Source organism: Rhyacophila brunnea, unplaced genomic scaffold (genome assembly GCF_057557595.1).
Source record: "Rhyacophila brunnea isolate RB1 unplaced genomic scaffold, BYU_Rbru_1.0 scaffold_3, whole genome shotgun sequence".
Lineage (NCBI taxonomy): Eukaryota > Metazoa > Arthropoda > Insecta > Trichoptera > Rhyacophilidae > Rhyacophila > Rhyacophila brunnea.
In genome coordinates this window covers 8322338-8339266 of record NW_028232965.1, presented here as the reverse complement: position 1 = coordinate 8339266, position 16929 = coordinate 8322338, and the positions used below count along the sequence as shown (strand labels likewise).

The 16929-nt window shown below is 33.1% G+C and overlaps 1 protein-coding gene across 1 annotated transcript in view; it reads right to left on the bottom strand.

Annotated features, from left to right (window-relative positions):
• Nucleotides 1-864: 864 nt before the first annotated feature.
• The window catches only part of MCU (mitochondrial calcium uniporter), a 431136-nt gene continuing 415071 nt past the window's right edge, over nt 865-16929 (bottom strand). Inside the window, exons 4-7 of the mRNA XM_085952663.1 lie at nt 7215-7376; nt 5490-5693; nt 3649-3756; nt 865-2659 (exon numbers count right to left, since the gene is read on the bottom strand). Coding sequence (XP_085808789.1) covers nt 2477-2659; nt 3649-3756; nt 5490-5693; nt 7215-7376 — 657 coding nt within the window. The 3' untranslated portion in view covers nt 865-2476. The remainder of the gene's footprint in view (nt 2660-3648; nt 3757-5489; nt 5694-7214; nt 7377-16929) is intronic.

The window sequence follows — 16929 nt, the reverse complement described above, 5'->3', positions numbered from 1 at the left end:
ACCATTATATTTCAATCAAACTTTCAGAAAATATTATATTAATCATGAGGTTGCAGACTATTTATTGAATGAATTTTGTAATTTAAATCAGTTCATTTAAATTTCAACATTAAAAAACACTTTTACCCACTTGTATCCATAATATTTATTATACTATCAAACAGATATTACTGCGATAAACAAATGCCCATTTATCGAAAAAACATTTTTCTACCCAGTAATTACTACCCACTGACTTTGACACCACTTTAAAAAGATTCGATTGAAAGTTGACGGAAGTATGTAGTAGGTAAAGTGTTAAGTGAAATTATATGTAAAAGTAAATGATCTAAAATCCTCGAATAATTTAGAATACTTATCCACAAATAATCTGGACTACTATTAGAATAAAATAAATTCGAGATTTATAGTAGCCATTTAAAAAAAAAATCAATTGTGTACTATGGGATTCAAATCAAACTATTAAAAAAGTGTCTCAATCTCCTTGATACAATTCAAGCTATAAAATTCGAAAATTTTATTCTACTTTGATTGCGTATAGTAAATTTTTTTACTTATTTTAATTAATATCACCATTACAAAATGTGCGACTATACTGGATTGAGATTCAAGTACCGACTAATACATATATAATGTATTGTATAAACGTCGGATAAGTATATCTAATATTTTCAACGATATATGATTATGACTTATGCTGAGAAGCTGGTCACTAATCAAATCAATATAATAATGGTTAGTATTAAAAGAATATTTTAACAATAGTCATAGACTCACAATCATATCTCTCTTGGTAGTAATTGGATATAATATACGCTAGTCGACTAGGAATATTATAGAACAATTTATTATCTTTTTATTTTTGCTGTTTTCTATTGAAGACTGATAACCAAATGGCAGCCCATCTCCGTAACCTGGACAAATCGTATCATGCCACCAGCACCCTGGACTTTGACGCACATATGCATGTTGCGTAAGCCAGGAGAATAGCTATCTACCTACATCTCTGTTGACCTTCACTTTTCCCTTCATTAAATCGCATTTCTCATTGTAGAAAATATAGCTGAAGTATGACAGCAGTTTATAATATATATATATTATTATATTTATTGGCTCTACAATTTGATGTGGATCCGGCTACCTCCCGAAGAGGTTTATTTACAGATTTTTTTCTTATGAGAAATGGATGTTAGCCACTTGCCACTTGTTCAACCTATTCAGTTCATGCTCAGGGTCCAAGCCGAAAATTAAAAAAAACATGTGAATATTCCAGACGCAGGATTCAAAATTGCAACCCATGACTAATGATAAGTGGGCATTTTACCACTCGTCAACCGAATCGTCCATAAAAAAAACATAATTCGATTTTGCTTGATATGGCTTGATTTGCATTGTTATTTTTTATAATTAAACACAATAAATACATTTGGCAAGGCGACATAAAAATAAATAAGGAACTATTAGCGCAATCGAATTTATGTTTTGCCTCTTAATCCGTGGGTTTCGAATACCACAGCTGGACCAAATTTATCTTTCAACATAATAATTAAAGAGCATGGTTAAACATCAATTTACCTACTATAGTTGAAATCAAAGAGAAGATGATAAAATATAATTCATTTTCTACTCATATGGTCAATAAGTAAGTCAAAAAGAAGATTACCATGTTCGCTCCTAGGCGGAGCATATGTGCCTCCACCGAGTGGAGGTAATATTATCAGACATTTTTTACAGGATGGATCACTGAGTCGATCTCGAGTCTGGGAAAATAGAAATTCATATTGCCTTTTTCAATGTGTGTTTAATCTAATGCAAGGACCCAATGAGTTGGGTAAATGGCTAAACACCATTCCTCATAAAAAGTCTATGAATAAAAATAAACTGAAATAACATAAATAAATTGAGACAATTAACTGATGATGGGAACAAACTATGTGAAACCGTTCATGAAAAATCAGATACCTCACAGGAACCAAGTAAATATTTACATGATCTAACTCAGTTTCAGCACTAGAGAGATTGCTAAAACTGCAAGCTATCAACAATAGACTTTCCTTTTTCAACAAGGAACATTTTTTTCTTCTAAAAGTCAGCAGTCAGATCTCTTCCAATCAGTTTTTGCTGTGTGGTGGCAATTCTAAGTGTTTAGTGAGGACAGACACCATCCAATTGTTTGCTCTAACCTTGCATGTTTATCAATGATATCATTTGCAGCGCACTATACTAAAATATATAATTAATGGATGAAAGCACTTTACCATGTTTCACTGATAAGATTATAGTGAGAAAAAAATTCATAGATTTAATTTAGTCAGTGGTACCATCAAAAATGGCATGTGGAGTCGCAGGCTGTGTACTACCATAAAACTTCCAGAATTGAAAGATATGATTGTGAAGATCTATGAACACATTTATGATAAAGTATTTAAACTGGCTCCAATTTTCACAAAGTCTAATCATACCGCTTGAGTCTATACTATGTGGCGGAACTTTTGATTTTCTTACTAGTGTCTTCAATCATGGACTTCAATTTAGCTAGCGGAGATTTTTTTTTATCCATGTAGTCTTCAAGTTCAGAGAGACTGTTGGTGTAAGAGGGCGGGAGGTGGATTTGAAGAGGATCTCTCAGTCTTTTTAGATCTGTTTCGACCTTATCAATCTGTAACAAAAAATCAATGAATAGGAATCAAAGAGTTTCAACTATAACTAGAGAAAGTTTTATGACTTTATTGTAAGTATTACAAAATAATGGTATGGTTGGATTGGAGCCATAGAAAATTAATATCCCATACATTGGCACATTGAAGCACGTGCATCTATAAACAATTGTTTATGGCTGCAATTGAAAGCCTGTTTTTGAGATTATTTATCTAAATATTGTATATAATAACGGTTTGGTGCATTTTACTGCATATCTAATATTTAATATTTGTTTATAGATAATTAAACTACATTTAAAATATAATGTGAATGTTTTGGTTCCGTTACAAGTCGACTGTATTTGCGATTCAAATGGTAAGTGTAATGAACACAATCAAAATTCATTCATAATAAATTCATATTTAAGAGTTTATCTTGGCAATATATCGAGGGTTAAGAAACGATACCTCGTAATTTCATTATCAGCATCTATCGATGAAAGCTAAAAATTCTTAAAAAAATATTTAACTCCTAAAAACTTTTGAACGATATCTCGAATCTACCATGTGAATTAATGATAAATTAAAATACATCATTTTGTTTGCCGCCAGCCACCTGTCAGATGCATATAAGTAATCCTCATACTACATACATACATTCCACTATAGACGACAAAGACATTGATTTTTAATATCAAATATCAAACAGGCAAGTTTTTTCCCTCTCTTGTAAAGTTGTTATTTTGTCACTTATGAGGTCTTGATATGTAAATTTAATAATTTATAGAATACAGGCGGTAACCGTGTGAAATTCAAAATGACTTACAACTAACTTATTTATTAGACTAAGTAATTCTTTCGTCAATCATTTAATTTCCTAAAGATGATCTTCCATTGGAGATTTGCTCTATCCCACTAACATAATAATGTCAAATTTTATGGGTCATTATTTTTTTGTACTGTCAAACACAGTCCTTTTGTAAATTTCTTATTAAAGGATGAAAATTACCTGTTCTTTCAGACTGTTGTATTGCTGGACATCTAACCCTAGCTTCTTGGCTTGCTTGTGTAAAATCAGTAAATGCTGTCGATCCTTAACTTCAGGTAGGAAGTATTCCTGAAAGAAATTTATCAAATAATTATTATACATACATTCTATTTACTGAATAGTATAATATTTCATTTTATTAGGGATGAAAGTAAACCATTTTATGTACAGTTAGTTGTCACTGAATAGTGATACATTTTAAATTTTATCTCATATTATGTCTGGTGCAATGTAACTGGAGCTACTGCTGGATTAGCATGCAAAATGAATGTATGTGTGTGTGTGAGTGTTATGCCGGGTCCACACCGAAAACAAGTCGCGCGACAACTCGTTAAATTTTACGATAAGCATGATAATTATCGTAAAATTTCTTAAGCAATTGTGATAATTATCGTAAAATTTAACGAATTGTCGCGCGACTTGTTGCCGGTGTGGCCCCACTTTTAGAGGTCTATGACAACATGATAATCTTAATGATAATGAATAAATGAATACTATGTATGAAAGTATATTGATGCAATCACAGTAGTAATATTTTAGTACCAATACCAGACATTGGAGCGTGTTAAAACAAAGTTGATTGTGTCAAAACCCGACCACTACCAGAAGATTGTTATTTTCATACATCCCTAGGTAAATTGCCGCCCTTAACCCATTGGTGCCGAAACACGAGAAATTCTCGTGTTATATCAGGTACAGGAGAAAATAGATTACGCAATAATACAAGAAGTTTTTTTAAATGTCTAGGACGTAATTGGTTTTTTATTTATCACTAAACTTAAAATTCTGAAGAAAAATAAACGAAAGTATTTATTCATTGAACTTTGAACCTCCCTGCTTTAAACATGTTTTTACTTTTCTGTCTTTTAAATCATATTAAAGCATTCTTTTTTTATTTATTTTCTTATGTATTATGTTATTTATTTTCAGCTAGTTTAAACAAACCAATTCACCAAAAATCTTTAAATGAAATAGGTACACACCACCTTCTGAGAATTTGAATATTTCTACGAAATCTACTCTCAAATAGTGGTAGTTTTGGGTACGTGAAGGTCTATGGCTTTGACATCTTTGGAGGCACCCTTGTGAAAATTATGCCGCCGATAACCTGCCATATCTAAATGTATAACTTATTAATTAAAATAGGTGGAACTAGTGCAACATATTGTGTTTTATTTTAATTAATACAATGCATTTCCACCAAGAATTGACGATTAACACAAAAAAGAAATGTATCACATTGGGTATTACAATACATCAATAGTTATGACTTTTTTATGCTTTGGCTATTTTTTAAATTTAGATGATACTTTCCAATTATATCTTTATCATCATCATCTGTTTAATTAAAAATCGCCACTGTTCTCAATATTTGTAATATTTGTATTCACCCTATGCAATGCATGACCTGCCTACCCCCACGAGACACCACTGCATACAATTATCTTTTCGCATACAGTTCTATTTTTCTGGTTGGTATCGATGGTTTGCCCTGGCTCTTACAGACCACATTGCAATTAACAATGTAAAAAAATCTCAATAGATTATCATGTACAAAAGTACTGTAGATTTACAATTACTAAACTAAGGTCTTGCTGGAGAAAACTTAGAAGTAACAAGATGGTAACTTTGATCGATGATAATTATTGGTTGCTGTAGATATGTAGATATAAATCATCACCAAGGGTCAATAATGACACAAAAGATAATCAGTGTATTTCATCAAGCATACTTGATATAATTATATGATTTGATTTTGATTATTGTTACAAGAGCAAAAGGGAATTATATTAATTAATCACCTGTTTAGTAAGTACAAAGTATGCGTAGACAGCCATGGCGGTGCCGTAAGTGACAAAATAAGTGACGGGCTCCATGATATCCCAGGAGTATTCCCACCAGGTGAGACGAGCGAGGATTCCAAACTGCACTCCCATAAGGCCGAGTCCGGTCCAAGTGAGGGCATTTGTGCGACGGACGGCCACTAATTCTAGCTCATTTCGTTTCTGAAATCAAAAAAAAAAACAGCTCAATTTACATAATCTTCAAACTAATTTATATTTTATATACTTGAGGAAACCTAGTAGGTACATCAATAGTTTTATAATTATTATTTTATATATTATATATGTACTTATATCGTTTAATTTTACATCTTTTCTCACTTATTTTGTTTTATTCTTCTATTATTGTTTACCTGGAAAGCCGCTAAATACTATCTGGTTGGGCCATTTATGTTCCCATTCCACTCCTTATTTCCTCACCCACCTCCTAATTCCCAGTGTTATTGTCACCAGACAATCAATAAGCAATTACGGGTCATGAGAGACGGTGTTAAAAAGAAAGTTAGTTGCATCTCGATAGCGGGCGTGAGCGGGCTTCTAATAGCTTTCCGTCGCTTAAGCGATTGACTCAATAGATACAGACTCATTCAGAATCTATCATCATCATTCATACACCCTCACATATAATCCATAAAACTGTGTCACAAAATGCGTGAGTGTACGAACCGGGTGACCCAAAACAACAATACTGCGCGAGCGAAAGTTGAAACCAGACCACGGAGCCATCATACATCATCACAAAGGTCAGTGTCTGGCATTCTGTTCCATCGCTCCCACCCCTAGATCCGACCTCCTCATCTTCCCTTAAAATAGTTACAGTCCACTTAAAAAGCTAAACCACTATCTATAGAGTGTATACGGCGGAGCTACGGGATGCTGGTTTGACCTGGAACGAAGTAAGAAAACTGGCGAGGGACAGGGATTCTTGTAGGCGGCGCGTGGTGTCCATATGCTCCGACTAAGGGGCGGATATGGCCGAAGAAAAAGAAGATTTATTAATTCTCTATGTAATTCTCAATGTATATTATCAGGGAACACAGAATTAATGTGAACTGAAATACCTAACGAATATGGAGTAATAGGCAACTGATCTCAAGTGTGGAAGAATATGGGATAAACTTAAATACGTGTCAAGAATAATGTTATTCTAAGCTTTCCCTTCGTCCTGACAACTGCTCTCAGTTTATGCACTGACGCTCATTCAATATCGGTGTATTTGAAGGTTGCAACACACACAATTGCATGCATATGTGTGTTTCATTTTCGCAGGATACTCACACATTCAAAACCCTGCTTCAAATGTAGTGTATTGGGATTATAGCCTATCTGAATACTGTTAATTAATTTGCTCTTTGGTTATACATTAATTAACTATTTCTTTGCAATGAAATAATATAAATTATAATAATATAATGAAAATTTGTCAAAAAGTTAAAAAATGAATATAGATTTAAAAAAAGTATTATTATACAATACAAATTTCCCTTATACATTTATAATCCAAAATTTAAAAAACATCTATTAACAAACAAAATTGCCTTATGGTTATTTGCAATTATCTCAAAATAGCTGAATATGGAGGAATATGGACTTTAAAACTAATAGTCTCATTTGATGATGAAAATATTGAAACAATTAGAGTAGTAGTAAGATTTTATCTGAATCAAAATAATAGAAGGTCACCTCTTCAAGCGGCATCAGTTCTTGCTGCAGACCTTCCAGCTTGGCCTTGAGACTGCGTTCCTGCTTGAGCTGATGCTCACCCACGTTGAGGGCGGCGTACAGCTGGTTCACCAGGTTGCGGACGTCACTTAGCCGCTCCAACTCCTCGCTCGACAGACGCTCCTGCAATGATAAAAATAACGACATTACTTAAAAGCCATGTATTTGCACAAAAGTCACAAAAAAGTGCATCACTTTAGGCTCATATCCCATCAAGTACGTGTGTGTTGAATATTATTCGAATACATTTAAAAGATTGACACATTGTCACTCTAAATACCATTTCAGCGTATTTTCGCAACTTTCTATTATTGAGGCTTTCATTGCAGCATACCATTGCTCGCTTTGTTAGGAAGATCCTAAATTTTAAATTTGTAATTTTTGCAATGTGAGACTTTCGATTTCAAGTGTAAATAATAATCCTTACCTATTACCTACTGTATTTTACAACGTTTTTCTTAGCTCGTATTCTTATTTGTCCGGCGGCTCTTTGTCCGGTATAAATCTTGCAATCGATTTTTAACTAACTTCCCGACTAGCTAGACATTTGAAACTTTAAGAATATATCAGAACACGATGACAATGCATTATTTTAATACTTTTAGCCATCTTTAATTAGAATTGAATTCATTTTCAGTTAATTCTGTTTTGTATGAAAAGTTATTTCGACACCATTGTTGGTTGCTAGGGGTCTGGGGTCCTAGCAACTAAATTATTAATATATACGTGCGTTACTATGGAAATCAATATGACAATTCAGTATTATTTCTATCAAGTACAAAAGTCAAGTTTATAAGATTCAACAGAAATAATAAGAAAATATAAAAAGATCTTTTTATCTTGTAATTATTTAGCACTCAGTTGGGAGCTTTCGTACAGGAAAAAGTTTGAAGTTAGTTTGAAAAACTATTATAAAACAGTAACAAATAATACGCGACGAATATGCAGGTTCGTAGGTCATTAAACTAACTTTAAAAATGTTACTTATACAAAATATTTTAGAACAACTATTTTAGTAAAATACATATCTAATTCGAAATTAGTCATGGCCTGGGTATGTATCTTACACCGTCACTAAGTATTCAAACAGGTATGATGTTCAATTAGAGTATAAAGTATTTAATTACATATCCATCCCCTCAGTCAATAGTAAATTAAACTATATTTATGACGATGATTCGACAGGTCGCTAAGTCGTAGGTGAGCACCCGTAGTAATAGCTACAGGCCATGTGTTCATCACTAGACTGAAAGTGCAGAGTATCTGGGTATGGGGAATGTACCCGAAAAAAGCAGGGGGGTCTGCAGGGTAAATGCGAAAGTCAGTGCCATTTTTTAGATTTTGATAACCCTGCCGCCTCCTATGGCATTAAAAAATCAATAATATAGAAAATACAAACGATAATAAAATAGGAATCATTCACACTTTAGTCCACGCCAACCAATATCTTAAGAAAATGCTCCTGGAATGCACTCAGCACAATATTAAAGGGAGCCTAGCGTTCGTTACGCCACAGTGCATGTCTGCATAACGGGCGTGGAGACTTGACGTGGAGACTTGACGTGGAGAGAGCGGGTGGTGGAGGGAAAAGCAAAACCACAACATAAAGCAAACATGTACCAATATCCATTTCCGTAATCCCAATACTGAGCATCTATCCACTTAACTAAATTTGTCTTGTTATTCGCACGTAAATAATTATTTATGTAAACAAGTATCGTCTGATAAACAGAGAGCTTGGAGTGAGCTAATTAATTGTACCTGAATCTCACCTCAAAGGGATGGTGCGAATTATTATTATCTCCTTGCAAGAATAAGAAATGATTGTGAGGTTTACGGCAATCCACAGACAATGCGCTAACATTATTAACGATCTGGATTGGCTACGGACTAATTATAAATGGCAGTTTAATTATTATCGTGTCAGTTAAGAACGAAAGATTCAATTGAAACTGAATACGGAATCAGTTTAAATACTTTCATTTCGCTGAATAAAATTACTACAGTTATCCTTTTCTACACGGGATTGTTATTAAATTTGTAGATTGAGAGTGCAGTTAACTCCCGATTAATAATTAAAAATATGAATAATCCAAATTATCAAATTTTATATGGTTAAGTATTAATTACTATTACACATTTATAATGCGAACTGTTATTTTCCATATAATGTTTCAGACTTGCGAGTTTGTTGTCGTAATACATTTTTGGGTTGTCACTACGTTTTCTTCCTCTTTCTTCCATAAAAAGAAGATTATTTTAAACGTTTAACACTTCTTTACTTTGATCCTCATCCTCTTATCGTTGACGAATAGTGCAAACGATATTCGTAAGACTTATAATTTTATTGTTGAAACCCTGGATGACATGAATCACGTTCTAACCTCTCCTCGAAGTTTTTTTTATTTATTAAGGGGGAACATGCTCAGCGTAGGTCAAAATGGAGCTTTTTTCTATTTTCAAAGCATGATCCTGGACATACCTTAAACGTTGTAGATAATCTATTTATATAATTTTGAAGCCTTATTATCCTTTATATTTATTTTAAACATTTGATGACTGTATAAAGTATTTTTATTACATAAAATAGTACTCGGTTAAACTTCTCGTTCTAATGTTTTTGAATAAAGTCATATTTCAGTGCATGTATAGTGAAATATTTACAATAACAAATTATATTGATAATCTCTGTGATCCCAAATTTGACAAGAATTAGGCATTTTATTATTGAACAAAATGGGCAAGATTAACACATTTGAAGATAATTCTAGAGATACTAATTATAAGCTATGTCTTTGACCGTTCAAGTGTGATAAACATCCTACGAATAATGATTGCTTTATAATAATTATTGACCTAAGAATAAGGTAGTGTTTTTTTGAAATACGCCATTTCTTTTGGCATTCCCCAGTGGTTAAGCTACAACATACGGCCGTAGCCATAAATTGACAAACTAAATCTGAAGTAGGGAGTAAAATGATGTTAACGCGCGTGTTTGAACATGTACCTAACCGATTTTTTTTTAAACGGCACTACTATGAATCGAACGTATGAAAAATAAATTTGGTACATTCGGTGATCTGAATGGTTTAGAAAAGCGAAGAATAAAAACTAGTAATTTTAATGTTTTATTGATAGTTTCGTTGATATGTGCGTTAAAGTTTATCTTAATATCCATTATGAGACTCAGGTCACGTATTTTTGAGCTAGTTGATATTCTGTTTTTATAGGGTTGATACTTCTAGAGAATGTTATTGACGAGCACTAATTATTGACATTTAAAAAAGGTGATTCAATTGACAGTATATACACAGTATATCTAAATCAGTTTTTCTTTATTTATTAAGAAAACAAACAGTTACATATTGATTACAGAAATTTAAAATATAATAATACAAAGTTATTGCAACCAGCAAAGTTTCCATATATACATTATAAAATAGTTAAGCCTAACAAGATAGAGAGTAAAATAACATACATATAAAGAAATTACATAAGAAGATTACATGAGAAAAATGAGAAAGAATAATGAATAATTAAATGATATACAAAAAAAAAAAAAAAGTAACATAATAAATAAAAGAATATACCTAGATGTATAAGTAAATACATTATATATCTATTTATACAAAATTTTGGAGATAGCAAGTTTAAATGAAACAGGTGAATTATCAAAAGGATCAACGGTGGAGAAATACATATTATAATTTAAACAAGAGCGCCGAATAAAGGAGTTTTGTGCATAATTAGAACCGCTACGACTGATATGGTACAAAGTTTGGTTTCGCGTAAATCTTGATGGACAGTGGAAACCCACCCTTTCGAGTAGGTTTGGCGAGTCAACAAAACCATTGATGATTTTAAAAAGAAAATATTGATCAGATATAGAACGTCGACTTTCCAAAGATGGTACCATACAAGTTGCAGCGGTTGAAGTAGAATTAGATAAATCATAACAGCAGGCTTTAAAATTAACGTGCTTGCGAAATCGCTTTTGCACCGCTTCGAGCCGATTTATATTATAACTCAGTACAATCATCAACTGACGAGATCTTTTTAAATATATTTTAGTGTCATCGTGAGAAATCATGAAAATTGGTGTGGACTAACTACCTTACGGTGCTCCAGATGGAATTTGTATAGAACTTAATCAAAGCCTTATCTATACATTTGCAGTTAATATGATATTTCAGATATTTTACAGCTAACATTTTCACGACAATTTTTATAACAAAATATTTAAACCTTGTTCATGTCATGGACGGATAACCCACCCGCACCCGGAAAATACTGTATTAAATTACTCTGGGTGTGCTCGGGTTTAAGAAAATAATAGACATCAATTAAGTATAAAAAGCTCGAATTTATACGAGAATTTGGACCAGTGATAAATTGAACCATTTCGTACAAGACAGATAGATGTATACTTTCCCGGCCACGTCACGGCGCTCAGTTAAGTTATCGGAAAGTTTACCGTTATAACTTCCTTTGCAAGTTGGGAGTCAGAAAATTTATTTTCGCATAGGTAGATAGACAGGCCAAAAGATTATGATTGTGACGTCGTGATGGCCACCTGCAGAACTAAACCCCCACTCCCGCTGTTTCACATACATAATATTATTATACATTCCCGATTCGTGCCTCCATTCTTTGTACCAGTAATTGTATTAGTCAATATTGATCATGTTCAGTGAAAACAATATCAAGAGTAAGGATAGTTTGATATTGGTGCAACCTCGTCCATAGCGAGATTTACGCACCCCCATATGTTAATATAATAGATCAAAGTTCTCTCACCAAACATCAGTGCAATATTCCCAAATCGTGAGAATTTATTGTAGAAATTTGAAAAAGGAAATTTCATGCCCAAACGACCAACATTTGGAAAAACGAGCTTTCTAAGATTTCATCCGTTTTCCGTTATGAAGCATGTAAATTATTGTGATAAAAAATATTTTCGTACACATGTACAAATTTGTTTTATGTTTAGTAAAAGCAGTTGTTTTTTAATTATAGAAACAATAGTTCAGCACTCTCGGACTGTTTACCTTTTGTGTTGAAAATTAAGTATTTTTGTTTTATAAAATCAACATATGAACTGAACAATTATTATGTGGAGTAAGTGTACTACTATAATGCCGCCTATTCGACGCTTGCATTCTGATGGTGATGCTTTAAGGTAGCGAATCATGGCACCTTACGAAGGCTCAGAGCTTCAAAAACAGATGTTTGTGACGGATAATGGGTGTGCGGTGGGTATGACTTTCGTAGCAACGAGGAGATAAGAGAACGCACTAAGCAGCCTCTCATCACGATGAGTGAAGAGGCGACGTTGGACCTGGCTCGGCCACGTGCTGCGGATGCCAGAAGAGAACCTCAACCTGGCTTGCCTGTTCTTCAAGCCGACTGGATTCCAGCGTCCTGGAAGGCCGCTAAATACTATCTGTAGAGTGTATACGACGGAGCTACGGGATGCTGGTTTGACCAGGAACGAAGCTAGAAGACTGGCGAGCGACAGGGATTCTCGGAGACGCCGCGTGGTGTCCATATGCTCCAACTAAGGGGCGGATATGGCCGAAGAAGTACCTACTACAAAATTATTTTTTATTTAATATATCACATACGGATAGAGCACTCGCCTGGAAAGTGAAATATGTGAGGTCGCGTCCCGCTAGGTTTGACTTTTTTGAATTTTCGAATGATATTTTATAATAGGTAATATTAGTATGTTTCTGAAATTATTCAAAATAATGTGTTTTCTTAAATTTATTTTATTTAACGCTATATTTCCAAGACTTGACAGAATAATGTAGACCTCACCGAAAGATAATAAATTCAGTGGCCATTAATATTAATCTTGAAGATGAGAGAGATAAATGATTATTATAGAACGACGAACTCGATCAAGAGAGCTTTTCGACATGCTAAGTATTCCTAGTGTGGTGAAATAACCTTTGACACAGGTATTTTATGGAGTAGTGATAAAACTATTATTAATTCAGCGAGGACGCCTCGAATACCTCAGGTCGTAATTGGCAATTCAAACAGACTTCGAACAGCTACAAATCATCTTCGATCGAATAGGTATTTGGATACTTGAAATATCCCACCGCCAAAATTCTGCTTCCATCGACTGGCAACACCTATCCGATTAATTTTCAATTGCAATTTTGAAATTATGTATGGCTTCACGACGTAAGTATGGGAAGTGAGACCCATGGCCAATAAATTAGATCTACTAGTGGAGAAGACTCCTTAACTCTTAGACATAATACATACAATGCAATGAAGAGTGCAAATCGATTTATTATTCAATACGTAAGTAATTAAATTACGAAGCGAGAAACTACCAATATTTTTATAACCAGTACCTATACGAGTATTCAAAATAAATGGCCGAATCAATAACCACTACTTGAGGTAATTTGCATGTGGTGTTACCTAATGTAGAGTTCTATGTCAAAGTGTGTATATTTATTTATAATAATTTACCTTTGTCTGACAGGCAGTCTTCTCCACACTATACACATAATACTTTAACCATCCTTCAATACAGGTGCGAACCACACGTAGGTACACATACTTCGGTCATCGTCTATAAAATTATCAACAGATTCCCTTTGTCAACCCAATTAATTAAAATGTGATCAAATTTATGTAACGGAAAACGGGCGGACGCGTTTCGCTCTATAGCGAGATTGATGTCGCATTTAATTTGATTACCTAAAGCAGTGTCTTTTTCTTACGCGGTTAGTTATAAAATGACAAAAGGGCAAAGACAGGGCTCGTACCGGACCGGTTCGTAAAATTATCGAGAATACCGCTCCGCATAGAAAAGAAATTTAAAATTTTGGAAAGAGATTAAAATTAAGTACTTACTTATTTTATGTAATATAAATCTGTGTACTTTGGTCAATTTATGATAAGTGCAAAAGGATGTTTTTTATTAGACTAGTTTTAACCTTTACTGTTATATGTAAACCGATAAAAGTAACTGCAATGAAATATTTTATAAAACTAACCGTAGTCTTGATAATTGTGTTTCAACCGAAATAGCTATCGACTAAAAAATAACCTGTAGAGTTTTAATACAATTTATATTATTAGTTTGTTATGAAATATTATTACTATTTCAATAGTTTTCATTAGTCAGATGTACGATCTCATAATATAATATTTAAAATTTCAGTAGATTTTGAAAAATGTGGTTTATTAGATATGATTTAAAACTAATAAGAATAACAATAACTAATAATATTAATTTACTGTAAGCAATGATGATATTAATGGGTAAAATGGCGCTCTTGGGAAGAGTTACAATGCTTTTTATGTCAATTTAGAAGTGTATAACATCAAAAAAGGTCAAGAGAAACACAAATATCAGAAGATTTCTTGAATTTCGAAAAAAAATCAAAAATTCAGTATATTGGCAAAAAATATCATTTGATCTACTGAAATTTAAGTAGACATGGCAACACTGGATCAACCATAGAATATTATGTCAAAATTGAATAACGTAACATTTTTTTTATGGCTGTTAAATGATAATTTTTTAAACCAATGAAACTTATAAACATTCAATTAAATTGGCTCATATAACCCAAAAATATTTAAAAGGTATTCAACGATAATTGGTGTTATACATATTATTTAAATCATTATCAACGAGGATCAATCCACTGCTGGATAAAGGCCTCCCTAGCCTGATTCTATTCCTTTCTGTCATTTGAATTCCTGTATTTATCAAAATCGGTGATATTATATTTATCCTCATATTTATATCGTCATCATAATCATCGACTTGAACCAATCCACTGCTGGATAAAGGCCTCCCTACCCTGATTCTACTCCTTTCTGTCATTTGAATTGCTGTGTTTATCAAAATCGGTGATATTATAATTATCTACATATTCGTATCGTTATCATCATCATCATCAACTAGGATCAATCCACTGCTGGATGAAGGGTTCCACAACCTGATTCTACTACTAGCAGTTAAACGAATTTGTGATAATATACTTATTTATATCATCCTTATCAACATCGACCTGAACCAATCCACTGCTGGATTAAGGCCTCCCTAGCCTGATTCTATACTTTTCTGCATTTTAATTGCTGTATTTATCAAAATCGGTGATATTATATTTACCTACATATTTATATTGTCATTATCATCATCGACTTGAACCAATCCACTGCTGGATAAAGCCCACCCTAGCCTGATTCTACTCCTTTCTGTCTTTTCAATTGCTGTATTTATCAAAATCGGTGAAATTATATTTATCTACATATTCATATCGTTATCATCATCATCATCATCAACTAGGATCAATCCACTGCTGGATGAAGGGTTCTCTAGCCTGATTCTATTCCTTTCAGTCATTTGAATTGCTGTATTTATCAAAATCGGTGATATTATATTTATCTACATATTAATGTCGTCATCGTCACCATCGACCTGATCTAATCCACTGCTGGATGAAGGGTTCTCTAGCCTGATTCTTTTCCTTTCTGTCATTTGAATTGCTGTATTTATCAAAATTGGTGATATTATATTTATCTACATACTCATATCGTTATCATCATCATCATCAACTAGGATCAATCCACTGCTGGATGAAGGATTCCGCAACCTCATTCTACTACTATAAGCGAAATGTCAAACTGTCTGACGTGAATAAAAAATCCATCCCGAAGAGAAAACTATGGCGCCATCTATGCATACTTCACAATTATAATAAAATCCAACACCGCCAAGCCGTCTGCAAGACCTAGCGAGACAGACTGGCGAGAGCCAGCTGGCTCAGCTAGTGCTTTATTATTAAGACAATACATTATCCCGATACTATATTTCCGAGGATCTTATTTCTGGAAACACATCTCAAATTAAATAGTTAGTACCTTTCCGGCATATACACATAACACATCAAACACATAAATAGATACCAGTGGCGTGCGATTCATATAATATAATATAATATATATATATATATATATATATATATATATATATATATATATATACTGTGGATGCGATAGTATGCAATATTTTATATTTACTGTGCAATTTGATGGTATATTTTATTTTACTGTACATTTTGTTGTGTTGTTTTGTGTTGTATAATTTTGTGTGACAAACGTTAATTTTTACTTTCTGTTTCCCAATTATAGTTTTATTTAATAAACGAGACCCATAAAGTTCAGAAGTAGGTATACCTATATCATATGGATTTTCCTAACAGCATGCCTTTCGATATTTTAATAAATGTATGTTTTGATAATACGTATGTTTTGGTAAACTATTTCAATAAACTTACGTCATCAATGACTGCTATAGCGTAACATACAAAAAAATGTTAAGTACTTACTTACATAATTCGTACATAGTCTGTAAAAAATGCGTTATTTCTATACATAACATACACTCGAATGTATGAACGGATAAGATGAACTTTATCGAAAGTTCCGGTGGAGATATTTTTCATTCCGAGCACTGGGAAAAGAAGAATACGGTGTGCTTTTGTAAAAGTGATAATTTTCCCAACGTAAAATAAAGCGCCCTTAAAAATATTCATCCTTGCCGCACAAGACAAAAGCGCTATTACTAAAATATTACCAACGAGAAATTTGTCGCGAGCGTAATTATTATTTCCGACAAGCATTGTCCGGATTCCTT